This window comes from Lontra canadensis, unplaced genomic scaffold (assembly GCF_010015895.1).
Source record: "Lontra canadensis isolate GAN:19392208 unplaced genomic scaffold, GSC_riverotter_1.0 scaffold138, whole genome shotgun sequence".
Taxonomy (NCBI): Eukaryota; Metazoa; Chordata; class Mammalia; order Carnivora; family Mustelidae; genus Lontra; species Lontra canadensis.
The window spans coordinates 26,290-46,295 of record NW_022631132.1 but is presented as its reverse complement, the minus strand read 5'-3'; the positions used below and the strand labels follow the sequence as shown (position 1 = coordinate 46,295).

The 20,006-nt window shown below is 52.2% G+C and overlaps 1 protein-coding gene across 3 annotated transcripts in view; it reads right to left on the bottom strand.

Moving 5' to 3' along the window:
* Positions 1–202: 202 nt before the first annotated feature.
* Positions 203–20,006, bottom strand: part of BCORL1 (BCL6 corepressor like 1) — a 42,537-nt gene continuing 22,733 nt past the window's right edge. For all 3 annotated transcript variants that reach the window (XM_032843334.1, XM_032843335.1, XM_032843333.1), the window contains 6 exons: positions 15,880–16,101; positions 13,608–13,774; positions 12,538–12,683; positions 5,349–5,426; positions 4,253–4,406; positions 203–621 (listed from right to left, as the gene is read on the bottom strand). In XM_032843334.1, the coding sequence (XP_032699225.1) occupies positions 339–621; positions 4,253–4,406; positions 5,349–5,426; positions 12,538–12,683; positions 13,608–13,774; positions 15,880–16,101 (1,050 nt within the window). In that variant the 3' untranslated portion in view covers positions 203–338. The remainder of the gene's footprint in view (positions 622–4,252; positions 4,407–5,348; positions 5,427–12,537; positions 12,684–13,607; positions 13,775–15,879; positions 16,102–20,006) is intronic.

Here is a 20,006-nt window from a genome sequence, read left to right as displayed (position 1 = left end):
CCCAGGTGTGGTCTTGGTGACACACAAAGGAGGCCAGTCCAAGAGACCCTGGCGCCACCTCCCACCATCCCCGGGATCTCTTGTCCTCAGACGTGGAGTTCAACTTTCCACCCCCATCACCAACCACAACAACAACGACGATGACAGGGAGATGAGAACTAATCATAACCGGAAAAAAAAAATCCAGTCACTAATGCTGGCATTGATAAGGCGGCTTCTTGTTGGTCCGTATTATTGCCTCATTCTGCAGTCTGGTGCTCGGTGGGGGAAAGACATGGGAGGTGGGGAAGGGCGAACTTGGGAGGAGAAAGAAGAAAAGGGAGGGGCTGTTTCCCAGGTCAACTGTTCCAGGGCTGGAACTCCACCTCAGACCCCAGGAGCCGAAGGAGCTCTGGCTCGTACCGCACCAGCTCCACAGTCTCAGAGGAGCCTGGGGCGGATCTGTCGTCCATGCCTCCGGGCCTCTCGGCTGGGGTCAGAAGCTGACTGGAGACCACTTGCCGGTAGAACTCAGCCTTGGGCAACGTGGCAATTTCAAAGTGCGGGAACCGAGCCTGAAAGATCCTGGAGGAAAGCTTCAGCCTCTTCAGGACGTCGGTAAAGAGGAACCAGTTGCAGGGCCTGGAAGAAGCAAGAGTAGGAGTTAGGGAAGGGGGCTGGGGGGAGGCAGTGGAGTGCCAGAACACTCCGGAAGGCCCAGGAAGGGTGACAGTCTGACTGTCCCCCACCCCCCCACACCAGACTAAACCAGGGGCTAAACTCTCCTGTTTCCTCCAGTGCCTGAACCAGCTTCCAGCTTCATCTCCAGCACTCAGCCCGTGACTGACCTCTTCCCAAAAAGCGGGAGCAGGAGGGAAAGGAACTTCCAGGACCTAAAACTCAGAGCAGCCATCCCCAGACCTTCCCCCACACCCCATGACCTGGAATTTACCATCTGCTGGGACCAGTTCTTCCCCCCAACCGACCGCTGCTACCCTGTCTGGTTTCCCTTTCCTGTTCTCACTCCTGCTTCCCCTGCCTCCTTGTTCTCTGAGACCTTCCCCAGCAGACGGGGAGCCGTGGAGAAAGGCCTAAACTGCGGGTAATCTAAAAGGCATTTCTCTTTGGCTCTGGAATGCATTAGACAAGTTTTTTCTCCGGTGGCAGCACCGTCCTTTCTGCAGGGCCGGAGCTCACATTACAGCCAGTCTGACTTTGCTGAGCACACCCGGCTGGGCGGCAGCCTGGGGACAGCTGGGAGGGGTGCCGGAGAGGCGGCTCAGGAGCCATGCGCTCCCCGCTTTGCGCAAACCAGGAAGACATGAGGCATCCCTGCGTTAATGGTCCCCATTCCAAGGCACTCCATTCCCTCCTCCTGTGGCACTGTCCTGCCCCCAGCGGCCCCACCAGCCTCCCAACCGGCTTCCCTGCCAAGAGTCACTCTGTCGCACCTCCACCCGCCCTCACTGGATCCTCTCTTACTAATTCGTTTTCTAAAAGGAAAACTCGACCTTCTCACTCCCTGAACTGCTTTCCATGGTACCTCCAGCAAACAAACAAAAACAACCCAACCGTCCAAATTCTTCACCGCAATATTGCAAGACCTTTCAAACATGACCCCCTCCAACCTCTTCAGCCCAGTGACCCCCTATAGTAACACACAGACACACACACACACACACACACACACACACACACACACACACACACTGTATACCTCCACCCCACCAAGTACCAGCCGTTGGATGAAGGACAAGCCCTGCTTTCTGAACCTGTTAGCCTTCGCTCGTACCGCACCCTCCATCCACCTCTCACGCCCAGCTCAGATGCCAGATCGCCTGGTCGCTCGTCCCATCTTCCACAGTCTCATGGCACTTGGTGCACACCCCTTTTATAATACTTCAAACACAGCCCATCTCAGAAAGACTACAAAAGCAATGTTAACTGTGCTTCTCTCCGTGGCACGGGAATGGGAGACCACTATTATTCACTGGACACCTTGCTCAACTGTGTGACATTTTTATTTTGTGTGTTATTAGAGCTGATTATATACTCGTCTATCTCCTGCACTAGCCTGGAGATGCTCTGAAGGCTGTATTTTGGCCTTTGGGGTTTGCCTGGTGCGCCTGCTGAAGACACGGTTACGGGACGGAGTGTTCCGCACAACACATAGCACTCCTACTCAGACACACACCCCTGCTCCCTAAAATGCAACGCTCCTCCCAGGGACAGTAAACGTTCTCGCACCGTCAGGAAATGGAGTGCTCTGGGTTTCAGAGAAAGGGACTATAGATACCATACAGCTGGACCATCACTTTCAAAGAATGAAAAGGAACCCTCAGAACGTTAACAGTTGGTCCTCAGAATCCAGCTTTGCTTTGGTGATTCCGAAGGCAGTTCTGAACCCTGCAGGGCCTTAGGGTCATCATTCTACACCTTCCCTACTTCTTTTGTTAAAGATCTTATTTATTTGAGAGACAGCTCCAGCGTGCGGCACGGAGCCAGTAGGGGAGGAGCAGAGCGAGGGAGAGGAAGAGGGAAAGAATCGCAGGCAGACAGGGCTGCGCGCAGAGCTCCACTGGGAGCTCGATCTCGTGACCCGAGCCAAAACCAAGAGTCAGGAGCTCAACCAACTGAGCCACCCAGACACCCCTACACTCTCGCTACTTCTTGGAGAATCTGTATTCCCCATTGCACTGCAGCTGTGGGGAAGGACAGATTCCAAAGAGGCAAGGGAGGAAGGGAGGCCAGAACGTCAGGAGACCCAGCTTTGCGCGGAGCAAGCTTTCATGTGAAAACCTGATTGCTGCGTGGCAAGTGGCCCTCGCTTGCCCCATGTTTCATCCACACCTGACGCATACTACCCTGGTCCTTTTGCTGCCTGGGGCCCCAGATCTTGTTTCAGAGAAGGCGGTGCTGAATACTGTGGAAGAATTAATTAACTGTGCAACACTATATCCCAGAGGCCTTGCCCCGCCCTCAGGGATCAGCTGATGCCCAGAAGAATAAGGACCAAAAGCCCCTGGAACTTGATCCCTACCAGTGTCATCATATAGGCTATTTTTACTCTTATTAGGCCCTGAGTGAAGGGATGCACAGAGCCTTGTGGCTCAATGGGTAGAGTCATCAACTCAAGGGACTCACTTGAAGGGCTCCCGATCCCCCGTCCTCCCCCCCTCTCTGCCGTGTGCACTTTGTGTGCTTTCACTCTTTAAATAAAAACAGGTTTGGGTATCTTAAAAATAGGTATCAAAGGGGACGCCTGGGTGGCTCAGTTGGTTAAGCGGCTGCCTTTGGCTCAGGTCATGATCCCAGCGTCCTGGGGTCGAGTCCCACATCGGGCTCCTTGCTCGGCGAGGAGCCTGCTTCTCCCTCTGCCTCTGCCTGCCTCTCTGTCTGCCTGTGCTCGCTCACTCTCTCTCCCTCTGTCTCTGACAAATAAATAAATAAAATCTTTAAAAAAAAATAGGTATCAAAGGAAAAGGATCCCTAAGAGTGTTTGCAAAGGTATTTGAACTATGTGAAGACACCAAGAAGAGGAAAATACTGAGCGATGGAGGCTAAGAACCAAAGGGCAGGGCATCCAGCACCCCAAGCAGCACAGCCACACGCGGCCGTCGGTGAAAGCCAACCAGAACCACAGCCCCGCGAACTCCCTCCTGGATCATCAAGTAAAGATTAAGCCAGGTTTGGTCTAATGGTGTCAGGTATAGTCTAGTCTCTGGAAATGGGTGACACCCGTTAATAACATACACAGTCATCTGACATGACAGTGCCCGTGCCATCATCTTGCCAACATGAAGGCTCTGAGAAAGCAGCCTATGGATTACTTAAGGACCCCAGCAGCCCCTTAGCTATGGCAACCATATGTCGTGGCTTTTCCAAGAATCTCAATTGCAAATATTCTGTCTGGCTGTTCCCAGAAACCACAAAAATGTTCCAGAGATTCTAATAGTTCATCAGCCCAAATATCTCCCAGATCATCTCTTACACCCAGGAACAGCAGCAGAATCCTTCGGAGAGCAAATCTAGGTTTGGGGTTTGGGAAGGACATACAGTCCGTAAACATAGAGCTTCCAGCCTCTGTTCTGAAGATAACTGAGCAGAGCGGGAAAGTCAGGCTGGCCTTGGTCATGTGTCAGCTTTCCCGAGCTCTAGCGTTTGCTCACCAGGTCTCTGCTTCCTTCTGGAGAGCTCCACCCTTCCCAGCGAGGCAGGCCAGGGGTTGCCAGGATCCTGGCACTCCGTCCCTGTAGATCTCTTAGACACTTACCCGCGGGACACTGACACTTGGAGGTTGTAGCAAGGGAGAAGAGGCTTGTCTGAGAGCTCGAACATAAAATCATCCTCTTCCACATCATCTCCTTCTTGATCAGAGTTCCCGGGAGGATTATGTAGGAGGTCACAGGCAAAGCCATCTTTTTCCTCTGTAAGGAGAGCACATGGGATATAAGGACTAAGCTACATGCACAAAACTGAAGAAAAGAAATGCTCCAACAAGAAAAGGCACCTGAAGGTGGGCGATCAGGAGACAGACCCCTGGCTGGAGCCCAGTTTCACTGATCCCATGGTTCCCACCCTTGGGAGGGCCCATGAAAGTTCTATCCCTGGGAGACACAATTCTGTGGCCAGAAATGCATTATACTCCTCCACCTTTTGGTTGGAAAAAAAGCCAGGTGATATGAAGGGTGAGCTGCTGGGCTGTTGGAGATGAAGCCTGCCGGTTCTACCAATAGTTGAGGGCAAGGTAGAAGCCCAAGGGGGTGGCTCAGCCAGTTCCCTTCCTAGCCCACATGTCTGGGTGTGGCTCACTTCATTCCATCCCAAGCTCCTCCTGCTCCAGCTTCCCCAGGGCTTCGGGGTGGGCACCTCCCCCAATCTGCAGCCCTGACCCAGGGGAGGGGTGCTGACGGCATCACAGATAAAGACTCTTCTAAGAGAGGAAAGCCTGGGTCAGAGGCTAAGGGCTCAGGAGAGGATGGCCGTCTGAGAAAGCATGTACGGTCGGGTCCGGGCAGGGAGGGAATGAGAGCGGCCCAGGGGAGGGCCTGGGTCTCTCCTGCGTGTGAGCAATGCCAGAGAGAGGATGATGCACAACAGGGGCTTCTGATAGGGTTAAGACAAAGCAAGGGAGGAGGAAAACATTACCCAGGGCAGAAGTGGGAGAGGGCTAATGAGGGGTGGCTTTGTGGCATCTGAATCTGGGGGGAGCTAGCGTTTGGGTTGAAAGGGTCCATGAGTTACTAACAGGTGGAAAAGGCCGCCTCCACGGGGTCACTGCAGTCTTTGAGAACAATTCATGAAACCCAAAGCAACCCCCCATCTCTGAGCCACGGACAAGCATGGGAGGAATCCCACTCCAAGCTTACCCAATACAGAACTGCTGTAAAAGTCCCAGGACACGCCAGGGTCACCCTCTGCCCGGCCCTGAAGATCCGAGAGGTGATCTGATGAAAGAAGAAAAGGCAGTGAGACAAGGAGGTTAGGCTGGAGAAGGATCTAGAGACAAAGCACGTCCATAGAGGGCTAAGAGGACGGGAGAAGGGAACGAAGGACCACAAGAGGGCCTGGGAGCTACCAGAGAGAGATACGTTTCCTGCTGTTAATCCAAGGTTGCCAACCAGCAGCCAGGAGCCAAATCTAGCCCACTGACCACCTGGAGTTTGGCTCAGTGTTTTTAAACCAAAAAAAAAAAAAAAAAAAAAAGTTAATTAACATCAAAGTTTTTAAAATTGAGAGATTTCACCTAAAAATCTGGATTTCCATCTTTTCTTGAAAAAAAAAATCAGAAAATCTGGCAACACTGCGTCCCACATTCCTGCATGTCAACAGTTGGCTGGAGGGAGAGGCGACATGTGCGTTCCCGGCTCAACAGTCCCCACCCAGCCTGCTCTGCTCTCCTACACGATCAGCCCGAAGGCATTTAGGTCTGGGATACAGGCTCGCTCTTAGTGGTGTAAGGAATGGACTCTGCCAGGAGAATCGACCTATCCCAAGATTTCAATTCCCCTGCGGGTCACAATGCTCATATAGCCAATCAGGGTCTCTCCAATTCAAAGTAAGATAAGGAAGCATAATTCCTTCTGTTTCATCTTTGGAAAACATGGGCGAGAGGACCAAGTTTATCCTCATAAAAACCTTTTGCTTACACTCCTAGGTATATACCCAAAAGAATTGAAAACAGGTGTTCAAACAAAAACTTATATACAAATGAATGTTCACAGCGGGTCTACTAACAATAGCCAAAAAAGGGAAAAAAAAGTGGAAACGACTCAAATGTTGTTAAGCTGATGAAGGGATAAACAAAACATGGTCTAGCCATATAATGAAATATTGTTCAGTTATAAGAAAAAACAAAGTACTGACGTACACTACAACATGAATGAACCCTAAAAACATTACACTAAATGAAAGAAGCCAGACACAAAAGGCCATATACTGTACGATTCCATGCATATAAAATGTTCAGAACAGGCCAATCTAGACAGACAGAAAGCAGACTGGTAGTCGGGAGGGAACAGGAAGTGACTGCCTAATAGGCACAAGGTTTCCTTTTGAGGTGATAAAGTTCTGAAATTCAGCGGGGATGGTTGCACAACGTTATGAATGTACTTAATGTCATTCAATTGTATACTTTAAAATGATTACAATAGTTCATGTTTTGCTCTAAGTATTTTTCCATACCAAACACACTTTTAAACCACTTTCCACATACTTGACCTGAGGACAGACAGCAGGTTGCTGCTTTGCCTTCTTTCTTCCTGGCTAAGCAGCATCTATGCAATTGTCTCACCTCGCAACCCCACGTGGACAAAAAGCAGGTTTTCATGACAAACTCAATGGTGTCATCTGTGGGCACATGGCCCAGTGGTTGCCAATATGCCACCTAGCACCTCTGGCAAGCTGACTTAGCTCTGTATGCTTGCTACCTGCCCTCAAGTGACACTTGGGCAAAGGGACGGGGTGAGAGTCCAAAGGGCAGAAGACGAGAGGGTGCCCCTAGGGAAGCCAAATCCCAGGAGGAAGGTGGCAGCGCCTCCTAAAGGCACGAAGCTAGTTTTCCCCGGGGAAAGGCACCACTGCCGTCCAGTATCCTCCCCTTTTGGGTCACACATCGTATCCACAGAAATGCCTTTTAGCTCTTGTGAGCTCCTGAAAGAAATAACTTTTTAGCAACCTTCTAGGAGATGACGGCTTTCTTCTGGCAGGAAAAAGCAGCCAGAGAGAGCTTTCAAAATAATGGCTGAGAAGCTACAGTGGAAAACCTGTAGTCATGTATGTTAGATCTTTTTCTATGTATTCTGCAAAACAACGCTGAGGTCACGACTGGCCGTTTGCGCACTTTTCTGTACCCTGTGCCCTTGAGACTTGGAAAGAGTTTCTTCCAGAAGCATCAGTCAGGGAGCTGCCCATGGTGCCTGGCCTAGTGCTAGGTGTCCTGGGAGGTGAAGGTGTGAGATCGTTAAGTCTCCAAAAGGCGGGCACCACGTCTGTCTGGCTCATCACGGTCTCCCCATGGCCTAAGCCCAGGTTCCTGGCACATCGTAAGAGCGCAATAAATATATGGGGAAGAAAGGGAGGGAGGAGTTACTACAAGGCAAGACCAAAAGTAGCGTGCCTGCTTTACCAGCAGGCTGAGACATCGGGTCCTGACTGTAACCGCCCCCCCACCTGCCCTGAGAGGTCACATGGCCACTCCGTCAGAGCAGCCCTCACTCACCACATTCCTGGGGCTCCTCTCTAGGGACTGCCTTCAGAGCCCCCAGCATGGCACAGGCCCCTAGTTCTCCTCACCGACAGCAAGTCTTGGTCATCTGCAGGTGAATCTGCCTTTCTGAGGCAGCCCAACGTGAATGGGCGGGAGCCTAGATGTGGATGTCGGAGCAGGCAATGGGAGTGCACCAGAAGCGACTCCACGGCCTGCCTGATGGGGGCAGCTTCCCCTCCTGCTGCCTCATAGCCTCCTCGCACAAGCAGGACGAAGAGAGCCTTTCCTTTCCCTTGACTGGCCCTTGCCCCTTCCCACCACTTTCAGTCCTCTGCTCTTTTCCTCTCCCCGCAAAAGTGCCCTCAGGCCGGCAATCCTGTTCCTGGCTAAACCTCCCCAGAACCGCAAACAGGTAGTCACACCAGTGGCCGCACACACGCGTCCCCAGCAGCACCAGCGGCCGCAGGCAGACAGCACCCCCACGTCCCTCGGCTGCTGAGCGGCTAAAGACAACGCAGTGGAGCCATGTGATGGCACACTGTCCAGCCTTCAGAAGGAAGGAAGTACTGAAACATGCCACCACGTGAGGGGACCTTGGAAACGTGACACTACCTGAGCACAGACGCAGACACAAAAGGCCCCGTGTTGTACGGTTCCACTTACATGTAACGTCCAGAATGCGCAAATCCACAGAGTTGGGCAGTAGATGGGGGGTTACTGGGGGCCGGGGGGGGGAGGGGGAGTGGAGAGCAACTGCTTAGTGGGTGTGGGGTTTCGTTTTGGGGCTGATGAACATGTTTTGGGACCAGACAGACGCAGCGGTTGTATAAGGTTGTAAATGCACAAAACGCCACTGAATCGTTCCCTTCGAAGTGCTTGATTTTATCTTCTGTGAATTTCACCTCCACACACGAAAAATATGTTTTAACTACTCAGTGTGTGAGAGGTCACCCTGACAATCAGAGTTTCTCTCTTTCTTGGGGTCCCAACATACCGCTCCCTGTGTCCTCCAACCAAGTCACCAGCTGAGGGACATGAAGGGTGGAGAAAAACCAAGAACAGGCAGTCTTCGACACGGGTCCCATGGCAGAGGTCTCCAACAGGAAAAACAAAACCTGTGATTCCGTGACCTCAAGGGATACACTGCTGACCCTTTCATCAGCCGAAGGAAAAGCAGTCCCAATACTTCCTCAGATGCCCCAAACCAAACTGCAACAACTCCCCTCGGCCCCTACATTCTTTCTGACAGGGGAGGGACACGAATCTGTTTTCCCTCGACTAGCCTGGATATTATTCTTTTCTTCAAAGGGTCAAAGGCAAATGGGTCACATGCCTGCCTATAATTTGGCCCAAGGAGGAGGTCTTCCCAAGGCCTCTGAGAGTCTGGATGGCTTGGTGCTCCAAGCCTGAGGATGACAGAGAAAGGGATCTGCTGCCTGACCTCCAGTGCCCGGTGCCCTGCCTGAAACCCACGGATGAACGGATGGATGGGGTTGCCACCACACCCTTCCGGATCTCAGGAGAAATGGGCTTCACTTTAAGCCAACTCAATACAGAAAAATCCACTTACAACCCAGATGGACTGCCAGCATCTTCTACTTCGTGAAAGTATTCACTACAGGATATTTGTAAATAGTGACATTCCTTTGTGTATTTAAAAGAGGATTAAATTCCCAGACTTTTCCAAAACAGGGGCCTCGCACAAAAAGAGGGAAGCTCTACACCACGAGCAACACCGAGGCTCGTGCTCATCTTCTCCACCTGCAGAAAATGGAGCCCTTCACACCCTACAAGGATTCGCCTTCATCTTCTGCCCTGTGGGATCGCCACTGGGGAAGGAAGAAGACAATCTATAGAGAGTCTGGTCAGGCAAATGCTTGGGGATGAAAAGCAAAAAGCTTTTAAAATACCTCAGCCAGACAGACATTAAAAAAAATAAGTCCAGAAATCCACCCAAATGCATCCAGGTTTAGGGGCTGGGGAGGTGGGGTAGTGAGGGAAACGCCTCCCAAACTTCCAAGCCCAGGGTCAGGGTGCCTCCTGCAGCCACTAGGGAGCCTTGTCCAGTGGTTCCCTGAGAGTTTCTGGGGGTGGGGGGGGTGACGGGATTCAAAAAGAGGGAAAAATACTCCGTTCAAGGAATTAAGCTCCTGATTATGCCACTGAACCATTCACTTCCAAATGGTTATATGTGGTGAATTTCACCTCAATTAAAAAAAGAAAACCTGAGTATTATTTCCTCATCCCACCAAAACAAACTCTGGGCCCAAGTCCCCTCTCCCAGGAGCCGCTGACTACTACCAATGCCTGCCTCCCCGGGGTGCTGGGCCAAGGTCCTAGCCTGGCTTGCTAGCACTGTCCCAAAAAGCCAGCCAGGGATCTGCCTTTGAGGGCACTTGATATCTGCATGGAAAAGAGGTGACCTGGTGCTAACACTCCTTTTAGCTCTGAGTCCCCATTACGATGCTGAAGCTCCAGGTCTACGAAGTTGAGACGAAATGTTAAGATTTGAATGAAGGTGTTTGGCCTGGACAGGCTACCCAATGCCAGAATTAAGAAAAGTCTTCTCTTGGGGCGCCTGGCTGGCTCCATTGGTACTGCATGTGACTCTTGATCTTGGGGTGGTGAGTTCGAGCCCCCACACTGGTTACGGAAATTACTTAAAAATAAAATCTTAAAAAATCTTGACTCTGCAATGTGGGCTGGCATCCGGGTGACTTTAAGGAGGCATCAAAAGGCTGGCTAGTAGTTGAGATTAGCTAACGGAAATGAGGAGGGGGGAAAATGTGTCGGTTTCTAAATTTTTAACTACTGAAAAGGGTTTCAACATTTGGATTCCTTTGGGATCTTGGAGAAGGGGCCAGGGAAGAAAAGAGTTTGTCTGCTTATTTAGGTGGTCAGAGATAGCTTTATTTGGATCCAGAAGGCCCGGAGACCCTTAGGAGGCCAGTTTCTAGCCCCAAGAGAACCCCCTGGATTAAACCTGTTGATCAGAGACAGAGCTTCATGCAGTGTTCTTATGTTGAGAAGTTCTGGGTGTTCATCTGTGCCAGCTTCTCCTGGGAATCAAGTCAAGTGCAGACAATGTGTGTGTCTGTGTGTGTCTGTGTAAGTGCACGTGGCACATAGTATGGGAGAAAAGGTCACAAAGGGTAGCTTGCCCTGAGCCCCACACCCCCATGACAGTGCAGCCAAAGAGAACAAGAGTCATCACTAGCCCGGGACAAATGACCAAATGAACATCCCCAAACTGCTCTGCCCTTCAGGGACAGAGGCCCAGGACCCCAGAGCTGGGAGGAGGGAAAAGGCACTCCTGCCCCTAGGCAGAAGGGCTGGGTCCCAAAGGGAGGCCTGTACACGGTGAGGTGACCGGGGACTGCAGGGTTTAGTCAGCTCGACTGAGGGCTGGATGGAGGCTGGCTGGGCAGGAATCAAGGTCTCCCACCACGGCCTCCCACCACTTCCTCTTCGGCTTTTATTAGTATCAAGGTGGTGCTTCCCACCTAGCTCTCCTTCCATGGGGACTTTTAGTTCATGTTCCTTTGTTTCTCCTTCCATCATCAGCTATCTAGTTAATCTTTGTTCGATAACTAAATGATCCCCTGGTTGGGAATCCCGAACTGTACCTTCAGGGAGGTGGGCATTTAGGACTAATGATTCCAGAATCTGGAATCTGGAGCCAGATTCCAGGTGAGAGTGAGCAGTCTTGAGCAAACCCTGGGTCTCGTGGACTCCTGGTCTGAGAGTGGTCAACCACGAACACGGAAGCCGCCACAGAGGGTCAACAAGACGACTGCCAGCTGCCTCATCTGTCCAGCACTCTGGCAGTCTGAAGAAGAAACTGCTAGAGCGAGGGCCGAGCTGTGATGTCATTAAGGAGGTGGGGTTCCTTCATTCAGTCAAGTCTGAGGAGCTTCCCGGTGAATGTGTTCGTACTAGACTTCCCTCCTTCCCTCTGCCCTGCTGCCCAGCTCAGTAGAGCTATCTAACCGCAGGCACAAAGTGGCCATCCACTAATGAAAAAATAAATGCACGTTGCCTTGTGGCCCTTGCCATGGGCCTGAACACCAGACACTTTTCTCAAGGAGTCAGGTGAGGGAGGAAGAAAAAGGAACAGAGAGGTGCAGAGGGAACATCAGTTACCACAGGAGGAGGCTGTGAAAAATAGAGCATCAGGGGGCACCTGAGTAGCTCAGTCAGTTAAATGTCTGCTTCTAGTTCAGGTCATGATCTCGGGGTCCAGGGATTGAACCCTGCATCTAGCTCCCTACTCAGCGGAGAGCCTGTTTCTCCCTCTCCCTCTGCCCTTCCTCCCTGCTCATGTGCATGCGTGCTCTGTCCAAAATAAAGAAATAAAATCTTTTTAAAAAAAGAGAGAGAAATACAGCCTCAGAAGGGGTCCCAAGGGTTCCACTCTGATCACCAACAAGGAGAAAGTACAAAGACAAAAGCAAAATGCTTAGTGTCATTTCTTTGTAACTAACATCCCACTCAGAACAGGGGTCAACACATTTTGCCCCCAGCTCAATCTATCAGTGGGGCCGCTGTCTCCCTATGTGGGCCTACCCCACATACCTCGCTGGGAAATGGGTCCCTGTGGGCTGTCATGGTCCTGAAGAGGATGCATGTGATGTGGACACTCATGGCATTGGAACAAGAGGAAGTGGACCTCTGGGCTTTTTAAAGTGCATAAGAGATTTCTGAGACACTTCAAGGAAAGCCTATAAAGAGGGCTGACGCCCCTCATGGGAGCTGTTTGAGATGAAGGGAGATGAAGAATATCTCCTCAGGAGTTCAGAAATGAGAGGCCAACCCCAAGGATGATGGCTTCAAGCCTGGGCTGTGCTTACCGCTGAGAAAGCGCTTCATGGTGTCGCTGCTGGCCAGCTTCATGGCTGTCTGTCCCGAGTAGGTGGCCAGTGTGGGGTCAGCCCCATAGGACAGCAAGAGCCAGATGGTCTCCAGGTTGTCATTGACCACCGCGTCATGAACCGGCCTGCGGAGGTGATACAGGGTGAGGACAATGGGGCCCAAGCAGGAACCTGGGTGTCTAGCCTCAGGCTAATACATCAGGGGAAAGTAACTTAACATGAGCCCAGAATAATGTGGGTAAGAGTTAGGGTGGAGGAACCGTCTCTGAACTGTACCCCCCCATCAGATCTCTCCACTTCCTTCTCTCTCTGCCTCTTTCCCCTCCCTCGCATCTGTCTCTTAGGTTCTCCCTACATTTGGGACAGTCCCTGAGGTACACTGTAGCTCCATTGGTTGCTCTGGAGTTCGGGAGAGAACGGGCCCCTGACTGAGGATAAACTTAAGGCAGTCGCTGGGGGTATGAACAGAAAGATCTGGAACAGGGACGAGTGGAGTGGCTCTGTACACCAGGTGGCAGCCAAGCAAAGCCTGCATCCTCTGACCCAAGTCTCTGCTTGGTAAGCAGTTCCTGTCTTGATGTGACCCAGGAAGCAAGCCCTCTGACAGAGGTGAAGGGCTGTAATTTCTTTAAGACACAGCAGGTGTCTTTTTTAACGTACAGACATCAAATCAAGAATCAAATCTGGGATGTTACCCTAAGGTGGGCCTCCCCGTTCCTATAAGGCCAAGACTCTGCCGGAGACAGATGAGCCACCAGGAGGACGTGAGGGAGCCCGAGTGGCCGTCCTGGTAAAGCTGCACTTGTCAGGATGATCCCTAGATAACCCAACCTCTCCTTGGGAACCAACGTGGGCTGGCCGGCCAGGAACTCGTCCACCCCTGCCCTAAACTGCCCCCCCACAGCGGTCTGTAGCCGTCTTCCTGAAGCACTTCCCGACAAGGCTTGGTGTGCTGCGAAGGCCCAGGCTGCAGCAAGTTCTCTGGAGGGAGGGGCTGAGCTGCGGGGCCGGGGGTGGGGGGGAGGGGGGCTGGGGAGCGGCCTTCTTGCCTCGTGCCGTCTTGTGCACTGCAGTTCACGTTGGCCCCATGCTCCAACAGGATGTTCAGGATGTCGGTCCAGCCCCTGGAGCAGGCCTCATGCAGGGCCGTGTAGCCAGCATTGTCGCGGTGATTCACGTCTTCGCTGTCCTTCTGGAGGCAGTAGAGAACAACGTCCTGCAGGGACAGGGACAGCTCCATGAGCGAAGAGAGGCCTAATTCTTGAAATCACCCCAGTTAGGCTCGAAGCTCTCCAAATGTCCAAAGAGAAAGTCTTAGAACCTGCACTTTATTCTGGGGCCTAATGGGCAAGTCTCAAAATCTTCTGTCAATAAAGTCAGTCCTGAGGTGCCATGGCCAGGGCCTCAGCTCTGGGCTATTTCCTTTGCAGTGGGGAGACCCGTATTACGACCAAGGATATTCCCTCATCTGGGCGTGGGTTGTTGGGGTGAGGTCCGCAGAGAGGCTCACCTGCCCGCCCGGAGCTCAAACTCTCGGGCTTCAACTCCCTGAGCCCTGATTCCCTAGTCTGGGGCTTTACAAGAGGGCCCCAGACCAGAGAAATGAGGCATGTGCTGGCAAGCACAGCCTCTGGCGGTAACTGGAGAACAAGGAAGAAAGAATGGGTTGAAGTCCTCTCCCTGGATGCTGGTTTTAATAGTTGTAAGCGCTGTCCCTGGATGTTTACCCCAGGGCAGTCCGCTCTTGCCTTCCCCTCAAATCAGTATTGCTCTGAGTATACCTCAGCGTGGTCATTCACTCACAAGGTAAAGATGAGCCTCCCTGGGCTACACGACAGGACCAGAGGCAGGACTCCGGGACTAGAAGCACCCCAGCTGGTCTGAGAAGAAGCTGGTGAATAAGCTGAGGGGGAGGGGAGGTGTGGCCCCCTCTTCTGAGGGGAAAAGGCAGGCAGCAGTCCCAGAGGCCTATTATTAGCCCTCTCTCCGACCCTGGGGACATGGGTGGCTCAGGCATCCTGACCGACAGTTAGCTCACAGGCTAGCCAGCGAGAAAAAGTGAGTGAGAAATGAGAAAGTGAGCGAACAAGCAAGCGAGTATGTGCTGTGATGGGGGTGCTATCTCCTGAATGTATAGGAAGTATTCTGCTCGCTCAGGAGAGCAACCTTCCTCACCAACGCAGACAACGCTGGCCTCCTCCCTCAGGCCTCAGACGACTCCTCCTCCCTCCCGTGACAGGCTGCCCAACCTGCTCCTGTCCTGTCCTGGTTGGTTCTCCTATGGCCTCCTACTTGCCCCAGGTTTGGCCCCAGGTAGAAGAAGGTTAAACCTGACGGCAGGGGTTGCTCATCTTTTTTTCTTAGATCTCCCTTGGCACCTACCCTGGCCCCCAAACTAGGCACTCAGGAGAGACGGGCAGCTCGCCAGTGAGCCACTGTCAAGGCAGTTCTCCTGTGCCGACCAGCCCGGCTGGGACTGCGCCCATATTTAAATGAGTCAGATATAGGGATTGGAAGCCTTCAAACAAGGCCTACTCTAAAACCCACATCTCCACCCTTAAGAGCAAATCCTTAGGAAATAATTGGTGCGGTGGGCAGATATACGTGGTCAAGGGGTTCATATCAACAAAAGTGCCTGACAACGTTTTATCATAGTCACAGAGCCAGGCTTCTGCCCTACCCTGGCACCTGGGAATCAAAAAGACCCTGGTAGGAATTCAGACTCATACATATGTAAGAGCTGAATGGTCCTGGACACATCACTTAGCATTGTTAAGCTTTGATGTTCTCACGTGTAAAATGGGCTAATAAAACCTACCTCCACGGGTCAGTGGTGAAGAGCTCTTAACATGACCAATGTGGTGCTCAATACAGGCCAGCTCCCCCTCCCACTTTCTTTCCAACCCCAGGGAAGCAGTGTGAGTGCGGAGTGCGGCCCCGCCTGCCAACGCGCCACTGACTGCTGGCCATTGGGAGTCCCAGTGAGGGGAGGCTGGAGGGCGTGAAGAGTGAGCGGTGATCACTCCCATTCCTCTCTGAGTGGGGGAGCTGCCACAAAGCAAAGTTTAAGACGACATCAAAACCCCGTTTCTGGCCTACAAATGTGCTGGATTATCAATATTTCAATTCTTTTCAATCCCAACCGATAGTCCAATGAGCTTGCGTTCCCACGCTCCCTGAGAGCAGTGAGGCGGCCCCAGAGGCCATCTGGGCCATAGGAGTCCAGTGGAGGTTGAAGCCCCAGGTCCAAACGAAGTCCCGCCCAGGCCACAGAAGACACAACGGGAGAAGCTTCTCCACAGATGCTGGGGATCTCCCTACCTTGTAGCCAAGACGGGCCGCCCGCTGCAGGAGGGTCTCACCCGCGTTTTTGTTCACTATGAGCCGACGTGCCTCTGGAGGGATCTGCCGGGCTGTAGGTGACTCGGAGGCCTCCTCTGGGCCGGCACTTCGGGACTTAGAGGGTGTGCATGGTTCTGTGGGTTTCACTGGGGTGGGAGGCTTGGGAGATTTTGTCTTCTGCTGGCTCCAACGACCTTTGCCCTGGAAAGCAGAGATGGGGTCCTGGATCAGCACAGGTTCCCATCCACTCCCACCCCGATGTTGAGGGGGCTCAAATCCTCAACCACATAAGCCAAAAAATGACCAAGGGATTGGAAATCAGAGACAGAGGGGACATCCCAGCTTCCCCGAAGCACTCCACATGCCTTCTTTACCTGCCTCCATTCCATTTGTTGCGGTTTTGACAACTCCTATTTCTAAATGAGTGAAGCAAACTGATAGGAAGGAGAAGTGGAGATAGGTATCTTTGACCAAAGACGTACAGCTGCTGAGGCTTTCACTCCTGTGGCAAAAACCTGCCTCCTAACCTGCCCCAGGCTCTTCCCACCTTCCTCCACACCCCAGCCCTGGATCACATCCATGCCCACCTTGCGTGGTGCAAAGCACATGGGCTCAAGTCAGAAAGATGTCAGTTTGGAATCTTGCCTCTGCCACCCACTAGTTACAAGACCTGGATTAAGGCCCAACCTCTCTGAGCCTCACTTTCTCGCTTATGGGCTCTTCACATGGGGAGGAACCGTGTTTGAGAAACTGTACTCGAGGAACCAGACCGAAGGAGCCTCATTTACACCGGACCTAAGTTAGATGATGAGATTCTAAACTAGGAGCTGGGGGCACCTGGGTGGCTCAGTGGGTGAAGCGTCTGTCTTCAGCTCAGGTCATGATCCCAGGGTCCTGGGATGGAGCCCTGAGACTGGCTCTCAGCTCAGCAGGGAGCCTGCTTCTCCCTCTGCCTCTCTCCCTCCCCGACTCATGCTCTCGCTCATTCTCTTTGTGCCTCTCAAATAAATAAATACAATTTTAAAAAAATATAAATAAACTGAGAGCTGAAGTCCTAACTGGACAAGACTTCGGAGGACCTTGCGAGAGGTGGGTCCACCTTGCGTGTGGGAGGGACATGAATCACTGGGTGACCAGAGGGCAGACTCTAAGTTGCCCTCATCAGATTCTAAGTTGGCCCCTGATGATACCCCTGATATTTGTGCTCTCATGTAGCCCCCTCCTGCACTGAACAGGGCTGATCTGTGTAGCCAACAGGAGTGTGCAGAGGTGACAGTGTTTGACTTCCAAGGCCACTTCCTAAAAGACAATGTGGCTTCAGCCTTACTCTTTTTTGGATCACTTGTTCTGGGGGAATCCAGTTGCCACGTCAAAGGACACTCTCCAAAGGACACTCAAGCAGTCCTTTGGAGAGGTCCCCAGGGCAAGGCAAGGAGGCGTCTCCTGCCAATGACCAGCCATGTGAGGTAGCCCCCCTGGAAGCAGACCCTCCCACTCCAGTCAAGCCTTCAGTTTAATGGAGCCCTGGTTGACACCTTGACCGCAACCTCACAGGAGACCCCAAGCCAGACCCAGCTAAGCTGCTCATGAATCCCTGACCGCCAGAAGCTGTGGGAGATAGTGTGTTTGTTGTTGTGTTGAGGTAAGGTTGAGGAAAATCTGTTAGAGCACAAGAGACAACTAACACATACCACTTATCCAAATCCCTCAGAGCATTACTAAAGTCTCACAGAAATCCTATGTGTTCTACAATCTTTTACAACACTCTAGACTTCCTTCTCCACATATGCAGGCCACCTAGCCTGAAACAAATAATCTGATACTTGATGCCAGACTTTTAACTTCCTTATACCATTTCATGGACAAGTCTGGCCTCCTGCTGGGTTTGAGGCTCCTTTGGGGCAGGGTTCACATTGTTATCTTCTCTCTCTCTCTTTTTTAAAGATTTTATGTATTTATTTGACAGACAGAGATCACAAGTAGGCAGAGAGGCAGGCAGAGAGAGAGGAGGAAGCAGGCTCCCCGCAGAGCAGAGAGCCCGATGTGGGGCTCGATCCCAGGACACCAGGACCATGACCCAAACCGAAGGCAGAGGCTTTACCCCATTGAGCCACCCAGGCACCCTGTCATCTTCCCTTTTGTTCCTTACAGCACTTCCCTCCGGGCTGGACACATCATCACAACACATATTTGTTGACTTGATTCAAGCCAGCTCTGTGCAGAGCCCTGGGCAGACTGAAAAGTTACCGAAAATCATGAAGCTTGGAAAGCGATGGCAGCAGGGAGAAGACCAGAGCCCAGGGCATTTGTCTCCTCTGGTAAATCCCAAGAGAACTGGAACTGCTGTCCATCTGCATCTCCAAAGGGCAGAGAGGTCCAATCACTAGCAGGAAGGCACGGCTGATCAGTGTAGGGTGTAGCTCTACAGCCAGGAGGGCAGAGGTAGATAACGGCCATACTGGAGGAGGCTGGGTAAAGTGCCTGGGTTTTTGCTAAGCCAAGCTGGGAGCCAAAGGGTGACTTTCCTTCTGGGGGCAAGAGCCACCAGAGACAAGGGAGGCTGCCTGAGAGGGGGAGGAGCAAGAACAAATGGGGGCCCCGCCCCCTCCCCTCTTCCTCCCTGGCTCAGAGCCCCTGTGGGAAGAAGCCTTTGGCCGATGCCCCAGCTTTAGTGTTGCAGGCGCGTCCCCCGCCCTCCCCCCGCCCTGCTTCCCACTACAAAGCACCATGGCATGGGGGCATCCAGAGCAGGTGGTGGGGACTGGGAGAGAAAGAAAGGCGGGAGGGAGAAAGGGAGGCCCTGTGAAGGGACAAAACCTCTCTGGGAGGAACATTTCAGCAGACACTGCCAAGCGGAATAACCAGACACAACTACCAGCGTGTGCTGCTGAATGTCAGGCAGCCAGTCACCTTTGTGTGGGATGGGGCCGTATGAGGGAGAAGCAGGGGGGAAGAGGAGGGGGACGCCCACCTTTCACCAGAGCTGCTCAGCATTGCAGTGTGTCCCTGCCTGGGCGTCCCCAACCCCAGCGTCTCCCAGATATAGACGGGAGGCACATGGAAAGAGCCGGGGCGGTGAGACCTGCATCACGTCCCCTCGTTGTCACTCGTGACCACTGAGTAACCTCGTGCCAGTCCCTTAGCCTCCTGGAGCTTCACTTTCCTCACCATAAAACGAGGACAACAGTGCCTACCTCTAACAGCCACTGCGGGAATTAAGAATGGCCACGGGAAGGGAGCACTCAGCACGGACCAGGCTTCTTTATTCCCCCTGCCCCGCTCCCTCTGGCGGTCTGAGGGAGTGGTCACTACTACCTTGCCATTCTGTGCCTCTGTCCTCTCATCCTTGCCTCAACCTGAAGCTCAAGGATGTACACCAACCTCAAAGAGCACTTTATGATTATCAAAGCCTTTTACAACCCTTGCCTCCTTTGTTCCCCCAAGTACCCTTGTGAGATGGAAAGGACATGGAGTATCATCTCCATTTTTTAAAAAGATTTTATTTATTTATTTGGCAGAGATCACAAGTAGGCAGAGAGGCAGGCAGAGAGACAGGGGGAAGCAGGCTCCCTGCTGAGCAGAGAAAGGAATGTGGGGCTAGATCCCAGGACCCTGGGATTATGACCTGAGCTGAAGGCAGAGGCTTTAACCCACTGAGCCACCCAGGCGCCCCTTATTTCCATTTTTAAGATGAGGAAATAGGCTTGGATACTTTGTTTGAGCTAGAACCGGATTCCAGGAGGGACAAGGGAAAAGGAGGGGGAGATAAGCACCTGGGTCTCCTGCCTTTTGCCACTGCCACTCCAAGCTGGAAAGAGCTGGAAAAATCACAACCACCAAATAAGCCCATTCTGACCTTTGGTGGTTTTTTTTTTTTTTTTTTTTTGGTGGCCAATGACACTGGAGCCTGGACCTTTGCTTCTTTCGAATGTAAAGTTCACCCGAGGACTGAGAACCGTGTTATTTTTTGCAAATGGTACAACGTGAAACCCAAAACCAATGATGTAAACATCAGACCCCCCAAAAAGATGTCAATTATTCAATTATGAACAGGGATTCTAGAATGCTGGCCTGGCTACTGACTGGTGAGAGCCTCTCTGAGAAGC